The 11,679-nt window shown below is 40.2% G+C and overlaps 1 protein-coding gene across 2 annotated transcripts; it reads right to left on the reverse strand.

Moving 5' to 3' along the window:
* Positions 1-574: 574 nt before the first annotated feature.
* LOC140995145 (tudor domain-containing protein 3-like) lies at positions 575-10,889 on the reverse strand. Of its 2 annotated transcripts, XM_073465085.1 has the most exons (11): positions 10,733-10,889; positions 9,415-9,556; positions 9,163-9,234; positions 6,607-6,756; positions 5,970-6,122; positions 5,224-5,401; positions 4,354-4,479; positions 3,261-4,216; positions 2,638-2,763; positions 1,265-1,398; positions 575-824 (listed from the first exon to the last, which is right to left on the reverse strand). In XM_073465085.1, the coding sequence occupies exons 1-10, from the start codon at positions 10,804-10,806 to the stop codon at positions 1,282-1,284; spliced, it is 2,094 nt and encodes a 697-aa protein (XP_073321186.1). In that variant the 5' UTR covers positions 10,807-10,889; the 3' UTR covers positions 575-824; positions 1,265-1,281. The 2 variants fall into 2 exon arrangements, with proteins under 2 accessions (XP_073321186.1, XP_073321187.1); XM_073465086.1 differs by lacking the exon at positions 575-824 and having other exon boundaries at positions 1,344-1,432.
* Between the last annotated feature and the right edge of the window lie 790 nt (positions 10,890-11,679).

The raw sequence follows: 11,679 nt of genomic DNA on the forward strand, positions 1-11,679 counted from the left end.
TTCCTCCCCAACAGATAGGTTTCCATATTACCAGCCGTTAATTATTCATCTATGATCGCTTGGCGTCTCAGTTGGAAAATAAAGCAAATCCTTTGGACCGGTGATACAGAATAGTGCAGCAGCCTCTCTGCTGAACCCTGATGCATTGTCCATTTGTCTCCTTCTGTTGGTGGGAGTGAAACTGGAGCCAAGGTGGACATTATTTCTTGATGTTTAAAACTTGTCTCTCGCACAGCACAGGTCCATAAACAGCCAGCTCAGTGGTGTGTGTGCAGTGCGTGAAGAGCTAGGTACAGTCCCTTTTGTAATGTGCAAAATGATATCTCTGCAATGTAACCGTCTCTATTACAGGGGGAAGAGATTGTCTTACCCTTTGGATTTGCTTCACAGAGCACGACAAACGAGCTCGAGCCTCTTGCTATGGACTCATAATGTCTATGTCTATTCACAAGAGGAGAAATGGCAGGCTCGAAGACAAGAATTCGCAACTTTGGCAACTAAATGGAGAGCTTTCTCTTTATTTATGCATCATTTGAATTTGGTTATTAAAAATAAAACACATTAAAACAACAGATCCACTACATTATAATTGTTTATTTTAATGCATCCATTTAACAAATCTTCACAACATATACAGTAGATATGTCCTTAACAAAGTCAACAGGTGCTCATGTCAGTTTTTCTTTTATTTTTGCATTGTGTCCAAGCCCTTTGAAAAGTTCTGTATGTCTTGACGATGTGGACACTTAAAAATTCAGGAAGCACTCTGGATTGTTGCAGAAAGTCACATCATCTCTGCCGTGGAAGGAGGGGGGACAAGCGCACTGATGGATGGAGAAAAAGAAAACGATTAACAAATTTATAAAAATGAGCATGTTTGAATTTGGATGGCAGTTGAGCATTTCATAAGATCACAACTGCACAATGCATTGTACCATCAGGAGGACTGAAAGTTGACATTATTATATAAAAACAAATTCTACACAAAATTAAGAGCATGAGAGTTTGTTTTAGCTGTGCCTGGCAACAGTTTCTATTACTATACGTAGGTAATAATGCATGAGACAAGGTTACTGAAATGCTAACAAATTACTCTTGTGCCGTCTATACTTCACGTCTATTATAATGTATAATTCAAGGCTACCCCACAGTGAAATGAGGCATGTTAGGAATAAAATATTCCTTTTTTTTGTTTTTTAAAGGACTTGTTCAAACAATGTTTTAATTATTAATGAAAAAAACAAACCTATTTCACATTATTTACCTCTAAAAGCAGACACATCAATCTCGTGCCCTGGGTGGCTGGTAATACTGCTGTGTAGGTCTTGTGCGTCTAGGCTGTCCATCTCCCCCACGGCGAAACTCTAATGAACTGTCATAATAACCATCATCTTCCTCCTGCCAATGCACATTTGACATGGTTGTGATGTTACTGTGGGAAATCAGATTATATGTCACATTCACATTTCATCACCTTCATCAACCCACTTGAATACAGTTCAGTAGATTCCACTTACTATAGAATTAAAAGTCCAGTGTGTAGGCTTTAGGGGGATCTGTGTTTTTGTTACGTTAGAATGAGCTTTTTATATCTACAGAGGTGGTGCATAATCCTCCACAGGGTCCACCATGTTGCACCAGCATGTTTGTACAGGAGCCCAGAACTGACAAACTAAACACTGGCTCTTGAGAGGGTCTTTTGTGTATTTTTTTGTTTTAAGCAGTGTTGGGTAAGGTTACTTTTATAAGTAACTCATTAAATTACAAGATTACTGCCATTAAAAAGTAACTTGTGGCGTTACTGTGTTATCTACTGAGTAAAGTAATGCGTTAGAGTACTTTAGAGTTACCAAAAATTATGGTAAAGCCCCTTTGCGACTCGCTTTGATGTTGGTTATATTGTCCAGACGGCATGTAGCCAACAGTACATGTACCTTTGAATGTTTTGACTCTACTGTCATTTTGTAGCCTTCTATACAGCCCACAATTGGTAACTCTGCAGCCTAATAATAGGAATGACAGATGCAATATAACATTTACAGCTCTTTATTTTGCTAACAATCTGACAGCAAACTGGGCAGAGGCATACAGTATTAGGCACAGCTGTTTCAATGAAAATAATACAACAGGCTCTTTAGTCTAGTATGATGTTTAAAAATGCAACTAATGAACCCGTAAACCATGAGTGAATAATGAGAATATTTACACAGAGTTAATGCTGTCCTCTCTGCCATCTCACTACGGTGAATTAGCTAGCTACGCATGCGCATTGACACAACTGTAGGTTTACCTTCTGCTGGCACGCAGCTAGAAACAATGCAAATGCTTTAGGGATTTTTAAAATTTATTTAAAGGAAAGGAAAAGACAGCAATCTTTTCCAGTAATGGATTACTTTTATGAAAATAGATAATAACAGATTACTAGGATTTGCAGTTAGTTGCAGAAGTTATTCCCAACACTGGTTTTAAGCGACCACCATAGGGGTGTTGAGACGAGGGGTATTCAGTTGGTTGCAAATTGCAACCTCACCGCTATATGCCACTAAATCCTACACTCTGGACCTTTTACTAACACATTGTTATCTTAATGATGATGCAGTATAAATTATGTTATTGATGTGTTTTATTTCTCCTTACCATCACATCGCCAGGAACAGGCTTGATGTTATGTAGCAGGACCTCTTCACAGTTGCCATAATCACTAAATACAACCACAGCCGTGGTGCCTGATGGATGCACAGCATCTATTCTGGCATGGTAGAACTGCACACACACGCACACACACAGACACACAGACACACACACACACACAGAAACAAAAATAAATCTAATTATTTTAAATCAAATATTCCCAGGTCAAACCAAAGACACATTTTTTATCAATTAATTACAACATGACAAACAAATCTAACACGCTGTCAACACTAAGTCAGAGAAAATTAGTCACTAATTATTCTTCGATGTCATTTAGCATGTTAGGTGTCAAACAGTGTCGGACAGAAAAAAAAAAGTGACATTTCTATTATCCTGCATTGTCTGCGATTAGTCACTCTTACATTTATTTTAAAGTTTTTATAAATTTAGTTGTCTAGTTTGTAATTACTGTCACATGTCACATTATGAGCTAATTTGTGCATGTATGTAATCTGTTTTTATTTCACTATATTTTCTCTTACTTGACATACAGTAAGTTGAATGCAAACACATTTATAAACATTATTGTCAGCTATTGCTATGTTACCAAACCAACGTAGACATACCTTGCTGTCTTCCCAGTACAGTGCCAGGCACCGGTCTCCAGGTTTCCAAGCATGCTCCACATTATGACTTTTCTCTGGCCCTCGAGGACCTTGACCTTTGCCTTGTCCTGACTTTTTTTTAGATCCTGGGTTATTAGGAGCGTTTTTCTTGGAGGGCTGCTGCTCTCTGTTGGGGGGAAATGATGAGTTTGCTGGCTTGATTGGCCCAGTTCTTTTGTGCTCCAGATCTCCATTTTGGAAAGTAGAAGGATCCCCCGTCATGATTCGACAATCCCGTGGTAACCCCGCTTCTTGGGATGTCCCTGAGCTCCCCCCTCTCGAGTTAAAGTTTGGTGGCCCACCATCCCTTTGTCGGTCAAAGTGGTTTGAGTTTGGCCGGTCAGTCTTCCCCATCCTCCTGCTGTTGTTGTGCTCTTCAATTCTGTCTTGACGTTTATTATTTCCTCTTCCATCCAGCTCCTCGCCTGCAGAATTGGTCAGTTTAGTAGTGGGTGGAGTATCTTTTACCCCTCTTCTATTAGACAGTCCAGCCATGTTTCCACCACCATCCCCATTTCTGTATCGTTGGTGGTGAGATCCACTAAACTCCATCTGCTGCTGAGGTTCTTTGGAACGTGTAAAAGTAGTCGGGAAGGATGAAGGAAAAATCTGCTCATCTCGCGTCTCTCTCCTGTCGTTCTGCGATCTGTCCGATGTGCCCCGTGACCATCTCTCCTGGCCCTTCCACTGCTGGGCCTGAGCTGATGCTTGGGAGGTTGTACAGTTAGAGAGAGGCTCCTGGCCTGGTTTGGGAAAATCAGTGTCCCTGTGAAAGCGAGGTGGTCTGTCATTCCTTTGTTGCCTATGCTCATTATACGAGGAGAACTTGGTCTGAGATGTCTCTTTGGAGGAGTAGTCTGAGTTTGAGAAGTTTGCTTTACTCTCATGGTATCTCTGAGGTGCCTGGCTCTTTTGCTCTGAGAAAACAAACCAAACCCATATTTAGAATCATGAAATGTGTTCTTTCCTAAAAAGAAATCAAGAAAAGGATGAAGCATGACAGTTATTGACCTGAGAGAGGGGCCAAGGCATTTGAGTATGAAAGTTCACCCACCATCAATGGAGAAAACTCCCATCTTGGATTCCAGAAAGTCAAACAGAGTGCTTGGTCCAGATGGCCGTCCCCCTGCTCCCTCCTCCTCATCTTCATTTCTAGACCGGCCTCTTCCCCTTCCTCTGGCTGAAAGGAATCCAGAAATAAGATTATACAGACCCAACTAAGAACAGTTTGATCAAAGAAACTGGCTGTTTGATTGTGTACACCTTCTAGCCCTGGGTGTCTGAAGTAGGTGTGACATTGTTTTGTTTGTCTCGGTATGTGCATACATGTGTGTTTGTGTTCACTTTAAACCTGAACCCAACTCAATCAGGTCTTTTACTTGTGCTCAATGTGAGCAGTATTAGGGGAACACATATACTTTTAGATTACATTAATTTGATGTAATGCTCTGTAGCTCGCTCAGACGATCCATGTGTGCAGCAACAACAAAAGCTTTAAAATCACGCACTGCTCACAGTGGCTGTACCACATGATGAGAAAAAAGAGAAAAGTAGGCAGTTCATGGTAATATAACAAGTTTAAAGTTGTTACGAGATGATTTTCAACACTGAAACAAATACGAAACAATGACTGCAGCTAAAGTAGAACATCCATCTGAAGCCTTACGGTGTGCCTGGGAAAATAGTCAGCAGTAAAGTGTGTATGCAATTTGTGGTAAATGGACTAAAACAAGCAAAACCACCACTGTGGACCTTTAACTAGGCTGTAGGTGATTTTCAATGCATTTAAAAAAGGACCTCCACATCACTACCCCCTATTTCACTCTTGCTCTGTCGGAACACCAAGTATTTCAGGCTATGGGACGTTTTCTCAAACCAAAGCGGGGCAGCGTGTGTGTGTGTGTGTGTGTGTGTGTGTGTGTACCTCTGGGTGGGGGCTTGGTTGATTCAGCAACTGGAGGGCCAGGTCTGCTACCAGAAGATCCTGTCAGTAGACTGTTTAGTGCCACTTCAAGGTTGTTGTTATTGTCCATTAGAGCCTGCCGAGCAGCCTCCCTGTTAAAGCCCATCTCCATGATGTCTTTCAGAGCACGTTCATCCACCTTCAAACAAGACATAATGACAGAAAGAACACAGACCCAAAATTGTATAAAATGTGCAAGAAGAGGAGGAAAAGACATGTAGATGGAGAATAGTTTGGTAACATTAGACGTGGATGTAAGGTTCGTTGTGATGGAGAAAGATGAATTTGATGGACACTGGAGAAAGAAAAAGGTCCACAAAGAACCTCCCCTCCTTTTAACTGGGTCAGACATGGGTATCACTTTGAGATTTCTTGCAGCCAGCCAAACAAAATAATATCACGTTCCATTCGATTGTAGTGTTCAGCCCAAAGCTGGCTGAGTTCTGCCAAGACACTGGTGAGTCACACCACACAGCTACACAAATGGACCGCAACTTGATTGGTAAAACCTGATCAAGCATCTGACTCATTTAGATTTCCTCAATATTATAGTCAATGCCTCATCAAGTCTATGAGCCGTGAAACTACCAACCTTTAAGTTGCTTTATTACAAAATCATCACTTAAGCACAGGTGGCTTTCATAACTATCTTATATTTAACTGACTTAAAACAGTTCAACAGGTTTGGACCGAGTTTGTCTTCTCACCAGCTCTCTATAGTTTCCATCTTGTCTGCTGTCAGTTCTTTCGACCCTGTCTTCCCGTCTCCTCTGCTGGTATGAGTCTCGGCTCCGGGAGGAGGAAGCAGCGCTGGATAAATTGCTGCCTGCATTTCCTCCACCTCCAAATGTTCGGGGACCCTAACAAGTGAAAGAACATAAAGATCAATACAGCTGCAGGGCTAGACTAAACAAAAAAGAAACAGAAGTTTGTAGCTGACAATGTAATTATGATTTTTAATTTGAAGGGTTACTCGAATATCAGGGCCAATCAAGGTTAAGATGAATGTCAATAAGGTGCATGTACTTTTAAATGGAGGCCAAATGAAATAGTTTGAGGAAATGCAATCGATAATGGATATTATTTGTTTACAAGACGATGTTTACAAGGTCCTGAAAATCAAATTATAGGTTAACCAGAATATTGCTACATTTTGTTACCTAAGACTTTAACAAAGTATAATAGATATGCACTATCATACACTATATATTGTGAGGCAAAGCAAACAAATACGAGTTAATAATTTTACAGAGCTACTGCAACATTTTCTAAGTACCCCTTAGTTACCACAACCATCTATTCAATACCATTTAACACACATACCCATGATACGGGTTTACATACCTCTTTGGTCTTGGCCACCTCAGCAATAGCTGCTGTCCGCTGCTTTTCAAACTCAGCATTCTCCTCAGTACTTTTGAACACGTTGAGAGTCTGGAGCGTCTTCCTCTGGTCGAGTTCTCTGCTGTCTACTTCATCCTTCCTTGCACATTTCTGCAGGGAGCAAATAGAGTAAGAACTTGTTCTCCAGGAAACTTGTCAATCATGTGTAGGTCCTCAAGAAGAAGAATCAATGAGCTTGTCAGTTTCCACATTTTGTGGAATTACATGAGAACTACATAGTTATGTTTTAAAAAACTATAGTCTAAGTCTAAAACTATAACCTCAGTCAGAGAAGTCATCATTTGACTGGAGCAAATCATAGTAAGTAACATAGTAACATAGTAAGCCTGATTATGAAGCAAGAGGTTACTTTTCTGAAGCGAAGGAAATTGAGCAGGCAATTGTTAGACAGCTAGAGCAATGAAGGGTGAAGTAAAATGCAAAAGTGGAAAACTTAATGACTTTATTAGCATTTATAATGTATAAGGTGTTATGAGGTTAGTTCACCCAAATTACAAATAAAATACATTAGGGCCTATTTTTGTGGGCCAAGTCCATCAAAACCACGCCTGTTTCTGATGATTTTGTCAAGAAGAGCAAAAAAACAGCAATAACAGAATAATGCTTAAAACGTAGATAAATTAAATCAATTAAACACTCCCCAGCCAGTAAGTGCGTTGAGATTGCCATTAAAAAATTACAGCTTAATGTGGATAAAGAAGGAGCGCCGGTAAATCACTTCTGTTTATAAATTAATATGATTGATTCCGACAGTATCCGTTGTTCGCAGCTGCTTTAGACAGTATGAAGAGCTTGTCGTTCAATTAAGTCCCTGCAGCCATCTGAAGGCAGCAGGACATGTAAGTTGAGCAATGGGAGAATTTGCTGAGCCAGAGCTGAGTGTCATGACCGTCCACTGTATTTACCTACATTAAATACATAACAACACATCAGACGGGTCTGTTATGACTTGGTATTCTGATGTATATGCCAGAGAGATCAGATTAACTGAAATCATAATCAAACATTGTTTTCAATTATTTGTTTCAGTCTTGATTGTACTAATTAAGTGTTAAAAAAAGACACTAGCTGTCTTTGGCTGCAGATTTTGGGTGCTTTGTGTTCACATCATGCCGATCCGCCCCATCGGACAATGGTATGATATCCTGGAGAACTTGTTTCTTTATTTGTGGAGCTGTTGTCGTCATGCGTCACCGTGGCCGGCACTCTTGTGTAAGAATATAAAGACTATAGATATAGACCATGTGAATGGCCATGAATGTATTTATTAATCACCTCTGATCTATATTCCACTTCACCCATTTTACACTATGTGCTGCTGCACCTATATGAACAAAAATAGCAGGTGGCTATTGCTTTGCACTCTTTGTTGCGACGGCATGATTATAATAGGGCCCATTATTGTTATTACAATAATGTGCTATGCACATAGCTTGGGTTTCATTTGCCCAGGTTTTTAGATCTCCACCAGTAAGATTTCTGCTGCTTTCAGGGGAATAACTGCTGTGAAGCATAGTGGTAGCAACTTCATACTGTGGGAATGTTTCTGAGTAGCACAGACTGGGAGAAGTGGAACCGACTGGCTGACTGAACATAGAACCAAGGAAAATGCGGGCAAGGATTTGAAGAGAATCTGTTTCAGAGTGCCAATTACTTTGGAACAGGATCACAACCCGAAGCAAGAACTTCACAAAGCTTGAGCAAATCTGGAATGAAGTGTGGGTGAAAATCCCAAAATCAAAGTGTCAAGCTGGTACGGATGTACCCCTCTCTGAAGCTGTGATCCCTGTCAAGGGAGTATTGACTCACGCTCAGTAGTTTAAAAATGAGATATGGCTGTGTTTATCTTTCTTTAAATAGCTGTGCAAAAAAAATAAATCCAGAAAGATTGAAGACAGTTCAATACTTTCTGAAAACACTGGGTATTAAGCATCATTATTCTTTTCAAATCTAATACTGTGTATAGATTCTAATTGTTTAACAATATGACAATCTATATAAATAATTTTTATGTATTTATTTATTATTATTATTATTATTATTATTTTTAAATGGTGCACTTTAGAGCCCTGCTTACTGTTATCTAACACTTAATCTTTTCTCACCTTTCTACCAGTTACCACAGAATTTTATTTTAATACAAATGCAACACTTAATTTTTGAGGGGAGGGGAATGCTGTCATTGCATTGTTTGCAATATGTGTGGTAGGACAACAAGCACAATTAAAATGCAGTCATGCATTTTAAAGATTCATGAAGACCCTTACGATTCATTTAAAAAGATCACAGGGAACATTACTAAGAAAAAGGACATCAAGGTCCACTCCTGGAGCCAGGCCTGGTCCCTGACCTCTCATTTTCATACAGTTGCATTATTTTTGTTAGTTTGCTGTTTTATATTCCTATTTCTAGTTTGTTTTCTTCATGTGTTTATTTCAGAACACACTTTGTAACTTATTTTGAAAAGTGCGCTATTGTTATTGTTATTATTCTCACCTGACCAAAGGGCACAAAGGGGGGAGGTCCACCTTCTGCTCCAATGTTACTCCTGCTGTGTTTGGCCAGACTCTGCAGGTTTGAATGGTAAAGGGAGATCATTCTTAAAAACCAGGAAAAAACACAATCATAGCAAGAGTAATGACAGGCTGGGGTTGGCCTTTAATGCAGATTTAAAATGATTACCAACATATGAGTTCCATATTTTCTTAGTAAAAGTAGCTGAGCCATCATTACAAAAGCAGCCCTCACCCTTTGTAGTTCCCATTTCTCCACCATGTGATCAACCTCTCCTCCAAGGACAGAGATTTTTGAGTCATCGAGCAGCAAAAGACCATTTTTAACCTGGACCGTACCAAGCAGCTTTACCTTTGTTCCAGGGGGGGTATTAAGACTGAAAAAAAGGACAAAACAATACAAAAGTATTTATGAGAAGATGCTTCATATATACATGGTTTAACCAACTGTTAAATTTTAAACACATTCAAGGGTTTAAGATATTATAACTGCATATCCCAAGCCACACAACCTATTGCCTTACCCATACCACTTTATAAATGACATGGAGCAGTGCCAGGGGATGGGTGGCGAGGCTAGGAGAGACTATTAATAATCCCAGCTGCTCACCCATCCTCATGGTAAATTAAAAGCCCCTCTATCTCATCAGGCCTGATAAGGCCTCTGCCTCTCTCATTAAGAAAGCACAGGGACTTAGAGGGATTTCCAGCTACTGATGCCTGATGCCAAAGCAACAATTAGGGATTTCACTCCAAACCTCTGGGATAGATGCTGTTCTCATGATAGTGGCCGATGCACAAGTGAGGCACACTATCCTCGATTCAATCACATACAAAAAAATCCTACAAACACACTATTCACCCTCTGAACAATGCTGCTACTTAACACTTAATTGTCGTTCCTCTATATTGCTGTCTTACTCGCTGAACAGTTGTGCAATCCTTTTCATCCTTCTTTGCCACTCACTTATGTCCTCACGCACACTAAAGCGGACACTTTCATAAGAAACACTAACCACCGCTGTTGGCAGCCAGGGCATGCGTGCCGCTCATAAAGAGGGGATTTGTTCTGTTCTCTCCTCTCTTCCCATCAGGAAGTCAAGGCCCACATTCTGGCCACTCCACCTGTACAGACTGGCTAGTCACCATGGCAGCAGTCACCAAGGCCACCGTTGCTGGGATGGAGATGTAATTAAGGCTGGGAATTGCTCGATAGCTGCCACCACGTGGAAATTGCAGATAAAGGGGAAAATTGAGGCATTTGGTGGGGTGAGAGTGTTGACAAGGAGTTGAAGGAGAAGGTTGTGTGCAGAATCTCACACATTTGTTTTGAATATATGACGAACTGAGGTGATGACCTTTTGCTTTGCATCTATTAAGCAACTGGAAATACATTGGTTACAATTATATATTTTTAAACCAGTAACAATGTTTTTTCTTACAGGTATTACACAGTGATATTACGTTCTCAGATAATTGCAGTGCACCGCATCCCATCATTTGCACTAGATCTGACACATTCCTCATGCAAACACAAACGATTATATAGGTACCTGATCTTAGACAGGTGTTTAAACTCCAATCCAACACAGCTGGTATGCCCATCTGTCATCTGTAGCCGCAGCATTCGCGGTGCACCCTGGGACTCCTCGTGGTCTTTAGGAGCTGAGACATTCCTCACCTTCTGCACCTGGAGAACACATGGACCCTCCAACTGGCCACGTGCAGGAGATGAAAAAAGAATTAAAGCCTAATAGGCAAATCGGCAGCATGCCAGGGAGGATTGGGACAGCGAAGTGCATGCAAATATTTATCAATGGTTGGTCCAATTATTTCTATGGCATAAGAGAACTCTTTTCATTTAATGTACCGGTGTCAGCACAGATTTGTTATTCCTTCATTGCCTCAGATTGAGTATAATTTTATTCAAAACCATTTATCAGATCTGCCCTCTCATATAATGTTTTATATTTCTGTCAAGCAAAAGGTCTAAATAAAGTCTACAAATCTCTACAATATTACAATCTATATGTAGTGTTATACATATTAAAAATAGCATTCAGTCTGTTACACACATACACAAGGTGCATGCCATGAGTGTGTATCTTGTTCTAAGCATGAAGGGAGCACAGGTTAAGCTTACACAGAATTACATGTTTTAATCCTCTGACACTATTTGGAACATCAAATTTTCTCTCCAGTTGCTCAACCCCAGTTTAACAGCTGTAGAAGCGTTTCTCTGATCCTTGTTTGTCAGTGTGTTAGGGCCATCTAGTGTCACCAATGAGAACTGCATTTCAGCTGAAAGCATCAGCCTTCACTGACTTTCGATGTTAAAACAGACTGACCAGGCACATAATTTCCCACGTCTCATACATACAGCATTGACATGGACGTATAAGTATGTTAGCACAACTCACCTTCTCTGTTCTTCACTATTGATATCAGCTGGTAGGAATTTTCTCCCAATAGGCCTAAGATCATTCTGCAAAGGAGATAT

This window comes from Pagrus major, chromosome 4 (genome assembly GCF_040436345.1).
Source record: "Pagrus major chromosome 4, Pma_NU_1.0".
NCBI classification, from domain to species: Eukaryota; Metazoa; Chordata; class Actinopteri; order Spariformes; family Sparidae; genus Pagrus; species Pagrus major.